Genomic DNA, 13,270 nt, shown 5'->3' on the forward strand with positions numbered 1-13,270 from the left:
CAGGCAGGGAATGTAATAAGCTGTCTGTCTTCTGTAAGTGCAGCTTTCTTTCCATTGTTTACCCTTCAAAGCACTGGGACAAATTTCTAAAAGGAAATCTGCTACCTTGCCCTTTTCAATGAGAGAAGGTTTAGTAAGTAATAAAAAGTGCTAGAAAAAGCAGTAGAAAGTAAAGTGCTGTAAATCCAGGTATCAGCTTATCTCCAGGGAATGTAATAAGCTGTCTGTCTTCTGTAAGTGCAGCTTTCTTTCCATTGTTTACCCTTCAAAGCACTGGGACAAATTTCTAAAAGGAAATCTGCTACCTTGCCCTTTTCAATGAGAGAAGGTTTAGTAAGTAATAAAAAGTGCTAGAAAAAGCAGTAGAAAGTAAAGTGCTGTAAATCCAGGTATCAGCTTATCTCTTGGTAAACTTTTCTTTGCAACTGTAACTTGAATAACTCAAATGGTAAGATTTCAAGTTTTGTTTTTTTTTTTTTAAGTTCCCATTATACATCTGACTGGTCTATATTTAGTCTGTTGCGAACGGCACCATCACAGCATGAGAAGAAATAGGAACTTTAAACTGTGTCACTCAGGTCATTGTGCTGACAAGGCAGATTTATAACATCTACAGCGTATTCAGCCTGTGCAGAAGGAGAAGATAGATGTAAGAGACCACCAGGCAGGACATCTTTCCTTGTCGTGTCGCACTGAGTGCTCGGAGGCTTTACATCCTCCGTGGATGCAAGGGAAGCACCTCAGAGCTAGGCCAGGCACCTATGGAAAGGGCAGCATCATTGCAGTGGTACAGGGCTGTGTTACTAGAGAGGTCCAGGTTTTCCCTCCCTTAGTTTCAATCCAGTACATCAAGACAGACTCTGAAATAATCCATCCTCCTCAAAGCCAAATGCCTCCTCTGCAGAAGGAGGATCCCAGCGAGGTGCTGCCACACATCAGCAACAGCTGTTCACTGAGGCCACATTGACCACATTGGTTCAAACTACCACGGGGAAAAACATCCCATAATAACACTGTAGAAACTTCCCAGCGTTGAGTGCCAGCAAACAGTACTGTGCACACTAGCTGATAACACCGTGCACACAGCTCAGCCTCTTACCTGACTCCTTCATTGAGGTTGTAGAGCTCGTGGTCTGGGAGACCCTTACGCTGGAACACGGCTATTACTCCATTGTGGATACTGGAAAAGGACATGAGGAGGCGTTAGCACCCGATCCCGTTGTAGGAGAGGATCACTTCCACATCTCTGCCCAGACACTGCAGCACCTTTTTATAAGTCATAGATGTCTGCTGGTACCCCACCCCAGATGCCTTAAAGGGAATTATTGCCCAGAAAACAGGTGACATCTTTGAAAACTAGTTCTGTTTTTACTTGGTAATTTCAACAGTTGCACATCTGAAGTTAGTCATTTCAGAAAACTCAAGCTTATATATTCAGGTACTTTAAGTATATTCAGTATAACTTTCAATATATTCATATATTAAGTATAGTTGAAGTATTTAAAGTATATTTTTTGTCTCTATGGTGCACCACAGAGACGATCAACAGCTTCACTCTGAGATCAGTGATGATATTCACAGCACTGTTGGCACGTAGTTGTCTGAGCTATTGTTACTTCATTTCTTTATCAACAAAGCAGCATTTATCCAGGCTGGACACTATACCTGAAGTTTAACCCACAAATACAGCATCCCTTTACTAGAATGTAAGCACAAGAATGGTCAGTTTAAAAAATAAATAAATAAATAAACACCAGACAATTACGAGGTTTAAGTCAATTCAACCAATCTCTCATTCATTTTCAAAAATGAAACAAGAGAAAAGGGGCAATTGGTGACAAAGACTGTTTCGTATCACTGCTTCCTCATTTCTCAAAGATTTACTCTCTTGCTTCAGCTAAAGGAAAACCAAGGCTCTGCTGAAAGAACAACAGGTCGAGAGTGTCTGAGGCAGAGAGCGAGAGAGGCAGCAATGTCTTGGTACAAGGTCAAGAGTCTTGGCACAGGCCAGACTGTCCCACAAAAATGCTCCCTTTTCATTTTCTTTGTGATTTGTAACTGTTCTGCAAGCAGATGTGCTTAGAGGTGGCGACTCTCTGCTGCAATCAGACACAATCAAAGACAGGACTGAGACCACAAAGTTCTCTAGCTCAACAGAAAGTCACATACCCAATGCTGTCCATCCCTGGGGTGCATGGCCACCAGCCCCATACATTCTAGGATGCTGAATGGCAAAAGGCACCTGACAATCCATGTGCTTAGCAGGGTGCTTACTGGGCCCATGAACTTAACAAGACTGCACCTCAAAGGGTTACCGAAATTAGCGCTCTGAAACGCTCCTGAAATACACCTGACACAATTAGTATGATGACACTAAATCACTAAATGGCCTAAATCACTAAGCTTAGGTCTGAGGACAAAGGTAAAGAAATGCCAGTGAAAGGCGAGATCAAACCTCTTCCAGCAGTAGGAGAAGGGAGCAGAGGTCTCCTTCCTCTTCCCCAACCCAGCGCCAACTTTTATAGCCTCACAGCTTTGACTCCAAAAGGAAAGAAGACTCATGTGGTGCCTCTGTCTGTCAGCTCATCCCCACTCCTGGAACCACTTGGCGACTTGTACCACATTTAACTATGCAGTGGAAGTTCCCAAAACATAAAGGTCTTTTAGGTTTCAGCTGGGGTGGAAGGAATATCCTTTAGCAACCAAGAACATGCTGCAGGGTGAGCTCAGCCTTTATTCAACATGCACACAGATGCTGCAGCTTCCTGACGATGACACACAAGGAAGCAGCCTTTATCCACTCCACTACTCCTACTACTGCTGCTCACTTTCTAATACAACTGCTTCTACTGAAACAACCCTTCCCACCACTGGCAGTGACTACAAGTTACTTCATTTTTGTCTGCCTCTTCCACCTCTCCTGTAAAATAAAGATGATGACACCGGCCACTGAAGGGTGTTTTAAGATATATTTACGAAAATCGTAACAAAAGTGATGAGTGTGATTGTCAATAGCAGTATCACATCCCATCATTGTCACTGTTTTCTTCTTCTTCCCTCAAAATCCTACTGACTGCAAAGGGTAAATACAGATTTTGGCATGTGGCTCTTCCTGTTTAATGTTGCACCTGAGAAGGGGAGATAACAACTTAAGGCGTATTTTAAGAAAGGCACAGGGCAGAAGTTTTCCCGCTTTGGGTGACTCTCATTCTGCATGCCACATCCCAGCTCATACTCAACAGGAACGAGGAGTAGCAACAACCAGCCACAGGGTTGCTCACAAGGTGTATTTGGGGGCCACTGACTTGAATCTCACCCCTAAAACATCTGATGAAAAGATCTTCTGGATATCAGAAGCTACCCCATGCACATCCTTCTGAGGATCTGTTTCCACCAGTGACTCTGCAACACCACTTTTCAGAGCTTTGCAGCTGACCTCCCCCTGCTCCCACTGCACTGGATTCCGGTGCGATGGAGCAACAGGCAGCTTCAGAGCTCTGGAAAGCAAAACCGGGACCAGATTTGCCCAACCCAGGTACCAGGATTTATGGTGCTCTCTCTTGTGAAGAAGAGCTAAAGGTGCCATTGGTTCCTAAGGTCTCCAGAGGGAGGAAGCCTGATTCCTACTGGCAGATGAGCTTTGTCGGCTCAGGGCCAGATCCAGCCACTTGTGGCTGCTCCCACAGCGAGGGGATGTCATTGCCAGCGGCAGTGGAGTGTGCCTGGGAGCCTCAGGCACCCACGTTAAACCTTCCCAGGCCCACGGTGAGACAACCCCTTTCAGTCCCTGCTGGGAGCAGAGGACTGGGCTGGGAGGTAAAACTGCTGCTCTTCACCGAGAGATTTGAAATGCAGGCATGCAACAACGCTGAACAGCTCAGCTCTGTACATCTGTGGAAAAAGGAAATCAAAAGTGGCAGGTGAAGGATGTGACCCACTGTGGAGAAATGCACAAGCACCTGAAGATAGGAACCATTATCCTCTGCTCCCTTTCGCTCCTTTGGTGATGTCTCCAAGGCATTAAGCACTACCCCCCTGCGCTGGTCCCTCTTTCTCCCCTACACCCACGTGCACAGACATATGCTCATGATCTAACCCAGCTTATTTTGGCTGGCTCGCACAGACACACTCAATTTGCGATTATTTGAAAACTGGCAGCTGAATGTCTCTGGTACACAGCGAAGAGAGTTGGGTATTTTCATATTATGAGTAATATGCGAAGTGCGATTAATGTAGTGAATAAAACAAGCAGTCTTTACACGCTCTTCTGATTCGGAAATGAACTTTGCAATGTTCCCTGCCAGCCTTCTGCAGAGAAGAATTACTAAATATCTCTCCTAGAAGCCAGCATGCTCTCTCTCCTTTCTGGCACTCCTTTCTAAACGAGGGGGAGGTTCTCTCTTTCCAGCTTAACAGACCAATCACTATTCCTCAAAGAAATAAGAAAGAGCAAGCTTTTTTGACAAGAACACAGAGGGACAGGTTGTGAGCGTATCAGTTATTGTGCACGTAGTAGAACTGTGCCTACAGAAAGCATTCTGATGGTGTTTAATCTGTCTGGGATCTCCCTTGTAGTGAGGGACAACTGCCTTGTCTGGAAAATAATTCTTGGCACCACTACGTTGAGCAGCAGCTTCTCCTTCCCAGCACAGGCAGCAGCGTTTCCCTTGCAGGGCGCAGGCGGGCAGTCCCAGGAGGGCCGCGGAGACCTGGCTCTCCACTTGCTCCACAGGCATCAAAGAAGAGGTCAGAACAACGGGGCTGCTATCGGTGGCATCAGCTGGTGTCAGGATAATAAAAAGCTAGCTTAAATCTTCTTACTTACCTTAAGCTAATGAAAAAAAAACAAACCCAGCCCTTGCTTAAATGAAAGTGATGCTATGGCTTCTATAATGAATGATTGTTTAAAAGGCTTTAGTCTTTAACCTTTTGGTATAAAGACAATCTGAGCTGCTGCTTACACACAGCAGACCTACAAGATGCTTGAGGTGGGTGGCTCACCTTTACTTCTGCCTGCGACCAGCCGTCACCGAGGCTTAAGTCAATAAAGTATGTAATTAAACTTATATTTTAATAGCAAACCTGAACTGGAAATGCCTTGTAAACAATCTTCTGTAACTCTCTGACAACATGAAAGTTAATAATCGGTGCACTCATGCACTGATATTATTCAGAACACCTCCCCTGTAGTTGCTGTGTGTGTAAATGTGTGTCCAAGGTGCACAAGAACACAGCAGAGCACCAGAGACAAAAAAAGAGCCCAAAGAGAAGGTCAGCTTCTGAATTGCCACACTCAGGTACTGATTAAGGTTCCAGTCTCCAACCCAGACCAGACCTCACACTGTATTTCCAGGGTTATAAATGCTTCTGCTTTGCTGTTATCATCCCAACAGACACATTTTCCACAGAAGAGCAGATGTAACCTCCTACTCCTGCAGCACTGCACTCTCTCCCGCTTAAGGGAACGAGCAGTTTCTAACACTCCCCCACCAGTACCTTCTGCTGGAACAAGGGGGACCTGGAAGCTCTGTGCACCTGAGCAGTGCACCTCTGGAACAAGCTACAGCCACCCTCATGCTGCGAGAAAAGGCAAATCTCTGAGTTACGGGATTATGCCAGTTCTTGAAAGCACAACAACAACTAATGAGCTCCTCACCTGGTATGAACTGGGGTAAATTCCTGTGGCAGCATTATTTCACCTGAACCCAAGCACTAAGATACACTCTGCAGGCACCTTTCCATAAAAACATGTGCCATGGGTCATGCTTGGGCTGAAGACTATGGCTAGAAGAAGACATTCTGCGAGACTGACAATGGGGCAGGAAAACACCTGGGAAGAGGCTTCTCTCAGGTCAGCGTGGGGGCACAGAAGGGAGGAGCACGGCTAGAGCAGGTTGGCCCTAGGAGGGGAATCAGGATTGGAAAACTGCAGAGACTAGGATCTTTGGGGAGAAGGGTTGCCTTAAAAATTAAGACAAAATGTTAGACAGCTTGAGAAATGTATTGTACTTATCTATCCCACGCTTGCCACAGACCACAGCTGATCGCCAAACGAGAACTACCTACAACCAAGAAGGCACTGACAGCATCAAAAATCAACCCAGCAGCCTAAGAAACTTCACCTCTTTGGAAAGACTGCTCATTCTAGAGTTGCCTGATCCTCCAGAGAAGGGCAGCTCCAGGGGAGTGGAGCATTCCCTTATGAGGAAAGGCTGAGGGAGCTGGGTCTCTTTAGCTCGGAGGAGACTGAGGGGAGACCTCATTAATGTTTATAAATATGTTAAGGGCGAATGTCACAAGGATGGAGCCAGGCTCTTCTCAGTGATGCCCAATGGTAGGACAAGGAGCAATGGGTGTGAGCTGGAACACAGGAGGTTCCACTTAAACTTCAGAAGAAACGTCGTTCCAGTGAGGGTGCCAGAGCCCTGGGACAGGCTGCCCAGGGAGGTTGTGGAGTCTCCTTCTCTGGAGACATTCAAAACCTGCCTGGACGCCTTCCTGTGTGATCTCATTTAGGTTCCTGCTCTGGCAGGGGGATTGGACTAGATGATCTTTCGGGGTCCCTTCCAATCCCTGACATTCTGTGATTCTGTGACTTGCTCTGTGGCCACCCAAAAGGTGGAGAACGGCAGCTCCAGCACGCACAGCGCAGACCTTCCCCGCTGTTCACTTCAGCACAAAGGGATCTGCGAGGTGCAAATCCCCAGAGCACAAAGCTGGACGCTCGCTGACGACGCTCCCAACCAGCCCAACAGCACCAGTGCCAAGACAGGGAGGGTGGGGTCTATTACTCTGATTTTTGCATAACAGAAACCACTGCCTAAGTGGCTCCATACCAACAAAACATACCTGGAATACTGCGTCCAGTTCTGGAGCCCCCAACATAAGAAAGACATGGACCAGTCAGAACAAGTCCAGAGAAGGGCCACCAGGATGATCTGAGGGCTGGAGCACCTCTCCTATGAGGACAGGCTGAAAGAGTTGGGGCTGTTCAGCCTGGAGAAGAGAAGGCTCCGGGGAGACCTTATAGCGGCCTTCCAGTACCTGAAGGGGCTCCAGAATGGCTGGGGAGGGACTTTGCATAAGGGCAATTAATGACAAAACAAGGGGAAATGGGTTTAAGCTGAAAGAGGGTAGGTTTAGATGAGATATTAGGAAGAAGTTCTTGATTGTGAGGGTGGTCAGACACTGGAACAGGTTGCCCAGAGAAGCTGTGGCTGCTCCTCCCTGGAAGTGTTTAAGGCCAGGCTGGATGAGGCTTTGAGCAACCTGATCTAGTGGAAGGTCTCCCTGCTGATGGCAGGGGGATTGGAACTAGATGATCTTTGAGGTCCCTTCCAATCCAAAAACCATTCTATGATTCTATGATTCTAACTGCAAAATTCAGCTCGTAAGCCTCTGTCTGAATCCTGACCTGTTTGCTTTGGCCGTGGCCACAGCCCTCCAGCTCAGCATTTCCTGGCACAGCAGGTGGGGTGGCCCACGGTTTCACTCGTGCACAGCACACAGGTAATGCTGGTTCTCTGAAGCAGTCACTACCTTCCCTTGCAAACAGCAAGGGTGAAAACAGAGTTTTTTATTTAGTGTTTGCAAATCCTCCCCTTTCCAGAGCTTCAAGTGAAGTCCATATGCAAAAACAATGCTCTGTGAACCGGGTAGTTAAAGGCAGTATTTTCATTTTCAAAAGGACCTAAGTGATTTTGGGCTCATTTCCTCTGGACAGTTACAGGAATAGCTAATTAACAATAATTAACCTGATATACTTGCATCAAAATCTCCTCGAAGACACCTTCGCTCCACAATAAAACCTCATTTTTCTCAATTAATTTAATCCAATTGGGAAAAGCCCATTTTCAGGACACCTTCAGTCCAGCTGCAACTCCACAGGCTCTCCATGAAGCCTTGACCTTTTCAAAACAAGCTTGCAGCTGCTAGCTCACTTATGTCTCTGAAACTTCCACCCAAAGGAAAGCAATCAGCAAAGAGGGATTGGCTGCAATTATGAGCTGGATCATACAAGTGAAAATAAGCTGGTCTGCAAAACTCCATCTTCAAAGAGTTTGAGAGACATTAGCTCACAAACTCCAGCAGCTATAAACACTACTCTTACGCATGAAGTTGAGGCAGACAGGTGAAGGGACTTCCCTGAAGTGTTACCAAGAGTTATTATCTCCACAGAGTGTAGGACTAAAGAGATTTTGGCTTCCAACTATACCTGCATCCAAGCAAGTATAAAGATGTCTGGAGGGCGATGGGGAGCAGTGATTTTCCACCACCCCCACCACTTCCTATGACTGTAGTCAAGGCTGGCACATGCTCCATGGTGTCAGTGGTGGTCTGACCAGCTGGGAAGTCCACCTCACCCCACCTTGTCCCTCCTCCCCACCCTGTAGCCTTGCTCTGTCTGCCCCCCACGCATGCACACGGCCAAATGCCCTAAAGAGGGCTCCAAATAAAGTGTCAGGACAAAGAAGGTGATCCTCAAACGGGCAGAAATATTTCAAAATCTTTCTAAATAAACACTAAATATTGGAAGAAAGAAAATTTCCAAGTACAAGTAGGAGAAAAATATGCTGGTCTGGAATGTTTTCTCCACTAGAAAAGCCTCCCTGTGATGTGAAAAAACATTCATTTTTAATTAGAAGATGAAATATGGTTCCCATGACTGTAAAAATTACTTTACAGCAAGTTATTGTACTTATTACAACCCTGTAAAAATCAGCCCAAACCATAAAACTCTTTTTGATTCCATATGTCTCCTTGGATTTACTGCTGATCTCATTAATGTCAAAGGCATCTCATCTCTGTTTTCTTTGCCTTTTCTTTGCTATCTCCTTCTCGTTCACATTTCTGTGAATTTTCCCCATTTCCTTACACCACGGAGGGAGGATCCAAGTGTCTGTGACCAGAGGGTTTCCCGCAGCACAGCTCACAGCACCAGCTCCTGATGAGGGACAGGCTGTGCTAGCTCAGTCAGAACGAAAACCTCACCATGGATCTTCTGTGCCCCGCGAGGGGCCCCCATGGCTCGCAAGCTCAAGATTAAAAACCCTGGGTTTCTCAGTCCAATTGGTTTAGTCAGCATTCAGCCTTCATTTTTTGCCTGAAGCAGAAAAGGGGAGGGGGGGAGAAAAGGAACTGAAGACAATGCTAGTGAAAAAATCTAAGCTATTTTAATCCAATGCCAATTCTGTGAGCTGTAACGAAACCGTATTGTTCCACCACGTTGCTGTTGGTTGCTAGTTAACATGCACCGCTGGTCTGTTGCTGCACAGATCTTTTGGGGTTCATGGGAAAGCAAGCTCAGAAAAAGCCCTGATATAATGTCTAATTTGCATAGCAGCAGACAGCAGCTTGGCACCGATTTCCCTTTGATCTAACGGTGTCTGAGTAGTTTTACAGCGTTTTAGTTTGGAGGTGAAGGAAAGTTATTGGGGAGGAAGGGTCCTTCCTTGCTGGCACCGAGTGCTACATGCCCCTGCACACTGAACACTGCCATTAAGCTCCCGCAGGCAGCTTGCCCTCCCTGGGTGTCAGAAATCAGCAGGCATCCCCTGCTATAAACAGTTTGAGGGCTGAGACGGGTCTGAAGAGAGCAGAGGTGGCAGAGGGGACATCGCTGGGCAGCCAGACTGCAGCCGCACGCAAGTTGACTGCAGAAGGAGAGCTGCACATCTTCCTCCGAAGGAGCCCCCGGTGACAGAGCTGCTACCTTGCAGAAGACCCCACCTTGCAGAAGACCCCACCTTGCAGAAGACCCCACCAGCAAAACTCCAGCTCGGCAGCATTTCAGCACCGTCCTCAGCAGGGCCAAGGGGCAGCAGCCTTGCTCCACCTCGAAGGGCTGACAGTCAGCGCGGGATGGGATGGGATGGGATGGGATGGGATGGGATGGGATGGGATGGGATGGGATGGGCAGAGCAGCCTCATGTGGAGCAGGGCCTGCCATGGGCTTGTGCTTCACCTGTCCCCGCATCAGTTTGGATGAACTTGGTTCAAAGCCTCTTTCAGAAGCAGATCCACACACGCCACACCCAAGCACAGCTGCTAACGTTAGGCAAGAAACCAGCAGACATTTAAATATAGAACAGCCAGGCTTAGCGAGAGGGAAGAGCTCTGCTGCTGCACCTCGACTTCCTTGATCAGCAAGCTTTTACACTCCATGTTGCACAGAATGAAACAGCACCGGCAGTCCTTTCGTCTGGGAGAACAAATATGCCCCAAAACCAAAGCAGGGTATGCCAGTCCTCTGCTGGGGTGTTCTCATCTTGCAGAGGAAAAATAAAAACTACCTTCCACAGCCCAAGATTTTCAAAACTCATCCGAGATTTCCAGTGAGTCAAAGTTTAGATGCCCAGTGTGTGACATCGATGTTACTGTCTCTCCAAGAGAGCTGAACACTGACTCCTTCGAGAGCAGACCCTGTTACACACGCCAGGATGGGGACACACTGGTGACAGGCAGAAGCTACAGCAGATAACTTCTTAATACGACTAACCCAACATCATTTAAGCCCTTGCTTTCCTAAGGATAAGATCCAGTTTTACAGCCTGTAGAATAGCCGACTTTCTTAAAACCGAGAGCATATGAGCCTTTTTGTCTCTGAAAGAATTACCCTCCCTCTCCCTTCTGCTCAAGAGAAAGCCTTGCACTATGAAGTACGAAACACAGGGCCTCCCATTTGCCCAGGCAGCACCACCACCTCAGAACCTGCATCACCTGGCCTGCCACCGCACGACAGTCGCTCTGCCAGTGCTCCCAAGGTGTTTCGGAGGCTAGTGCCACCAACCCTAGGGATGGCCTGGCGACAGCTGCTCAAGGAAAAGGCAACCCGTGGCAGGGAGGCACAGTTAGGATGAGTTCACGCAAAAGAGGTGACAGAATGACTCGTGGACACACATCTATTCCAGGATCAGGCAATGGGACAGTTGTCCAAGCGTCGGGATGAAATGCGCAGAAGTCTGGCTCGCTGATCGGCAGCCACTTCTGGCCAGAGCTACACCTGTCCTGCCCAAGTTAAAAATAACTCACTCTTCCTCCACCTCACTTAGGAAAACCCTCTGGTTTGAGGATCAGCAGCCCCAAAGCCTGGAGCTCTCCCCGTCCCAGCAAGCTTGGTGCCTGACCTGCTCTCCACTTGCATCCACCTCCACGGCTCCCTCCCCGCAAGCAAGACCTGGAAACGCTAATCCCCGCCAACAGAAGCTGTCAGTACGCTGCCACAAAAGGGCTTTGGGGACTGTGTTCTGTCACCTTGGTTCACACCACAGAGTATCTTACTCCCTGCTGCTTCCTGCGGGGCTGCTGGCCAAGGGAAGCCCCAGCTGGCAGGAGTCAAGGCGGCCCAATCAAGCCTTTAATTACCACCATCACCCAGACCTCGGGGGTACAACTGGGTCACACAAACAGCACGATATCTAAGCAGAAACGTGGTCTCTTTTGTGACTGGTACAGTTCCAGCGCTTGGTGTGCTGCTGGCATCAAACAACTAATGGATAATGCAGGCATGAAACCACAAATCGAGTGGTGAGAGGGACAGGAGATGGGGTATTTTGAATCATAGAATCATAGAATGGTTTGGGTTGGAAGGGACCTTAAAGATCATTTAGTTCCAACCCCCCTGCCATCAGCAGAGACACCTTCCACTAGACCAGGTTGCTCAAAGCCTCATCCAACCTGGCCTTAAACACTTCCAGGGAGGAGCATCCACAACTTCCTTGGGCAACCTGTGCCAGTGTCTCTTTTACAGGGGTTTTATTGCTCTGAACTCAAATACATTTAATAAAGGTGTCTATAGTTCACTGGTATTTTTCCTCCTACAGCTGTACCGCCATACAGTTACAAAACATTACAAATGACACTTTCCAAGCTGTGACCCAGGAGATGACACTTCATCTTCAAAAAGGACAGAAGAACATAATTCCTAACGACTTAGAGACTAAGACTCATCTTTCAGAGTGTCACCAGAACCGTCATTAAGGTGCTTTCTGAAATCTGTGCTAAGTGACACATTCTCAACAAAATGTTTGCATGGGGTTGGTTTTTTTTTTGCCAAATAATAAAATTCAGATGTATAAACACAATAAAGAAAACAATCAGGGCTTATTTTTCCCTGTCCAAAGCGCATGCGCTTGCGTGCACACAGACACAGAGAGATATCTGTATCAATGTGAGTAAACTGAGCAGACTTTGTCATACCTGTATCAACAACCAGCAGTATCTAGAGTTATGCAGATAAAAATAATGTATTTTAATAGTTGGGTATAAGTGAATTTTTAAAAACTAAAATAAACCAACTCAACCTTGAATGACAATATCTAGATAGACACAAAGACATATTTGTAGCTCGGACCCTTTAAAATAAATCCTCTCCTGTGCCAAGGCAGAGCAGGCTGAGCCATCTGCAGGCAAGACTCTTTGCTGTCGGCTTGCAGAGGAAGGTACCAGCGATGGGGAAAAAGCCGCTCCCGTGCTTTGCTCACACTCGAGCTCCGGTGCGTGGAACGCACTAAGGCAGGAGCCCGACGTGCTGTGAGCTTGCCGAGCGGGGAGCAGGGCAGCCCAGCCTGCCGGGTGACAGAGCGGCTACCGGCACGTTAATCGCGGGAGCGCGGAGAGGTGGCAGGGGAGCCGGCACGTGGCGCGAGACCTTACCTGTTCCAGGTAGCGTTGGAGCAGGCCCGTCGCTGCTGGGTCCCCCGCTCATCCAAGGCTGCCTGCTCTCTCTTGCCCAGATCACTGAGGCTGGGCGAACTCATGAACTTCAACCTGCGAAGAGTCCTCATGGTCAAATGTGTGTTTGTAGCGTGGCGGCTACAGATACACCGGAGCCGGCACGTGGCGCGAGACCTTACCTGTTCCAGGTAGCGTTGGAGCAGGCCCGTCGCTGCTGGGTCCCCCGCTCATCCAAGGCTGCCTGCTCTCTCTTGCCCAGATCACTGAGGCTGGGCGAACTCATGAACTTCAACCTGCGAAGAGTCCTCATGGTCAAATGTGTGTTTGTAGCGTGGCGGCTACAGATACACCATCCTGTTTACACACACACACGCGCAGCTGGGGCAGCGGCAGCAATGCGAGCAGTTCCCTCCGTTTGCACCCAGCAGCTGCCCCGAGTGGGACAGTGTCCCCTCCTCGTCCCCGGGCACCGCCACCCGGGGGGTCTCGCCCAGCGGGGTGGCAGTGGCGTGATCCACCTGTCCCGGGAAATGCTCGGCCCCTCCAGAGGCTCAGGGGGTGGGGGGGGCTCTGCTGGCACCTCTCAACCTCTCCC

The 13,270-nt window shown here is 48.2% G+C and overlaps 1 protein-coding gene across 1 annotated transcript in view; it reads right to left on the minus strand.

Annotated features, from left to right (window-relative positions):
- The window catches only part of PRR5 (proline rich 5), a 53,298-nt gene extending 40,513 nt beyond the window's left edge, over nucleotides 1–12,785 (minus strand). The window contains exons 1-2 of the mRNA XM_010176357.1: nucleotides 12,655–12,785; nucleotides 1,100–1,180 (exon numbers count right to left, since the gene is read on the minus strand). Of these exons, the coding sequence (XP_010174659.1) occupies nucleotides 1,100–1,180; nucleotides 12,655–12,785 (212 nt within the window). The remainder of the gene's footprint in view (nucleotides 1–1,099; nucleotides 1,181–12,654) is intronic.
- Between the last annotated feature and the right edge of the window lie 485 nt (nucleotides 12,786–13,270).

The sequence above is a fragment of the Antrostomus carolinensis genome, unplaced genomic scaffold (assembly GCF_000700745.2).
Source record: "Antrostomus carolinensis isolate BGI_N321 unplaced genomic scaffold, ASM70074v2 scaffold16999, whole genome shotgun sequence".
NCBI lineage: Eukaryota > Metazoa > Chordata > Aves > Caprimulgiformes > Caprimulgidae > Antrostomus > Antrostomus carolinensis.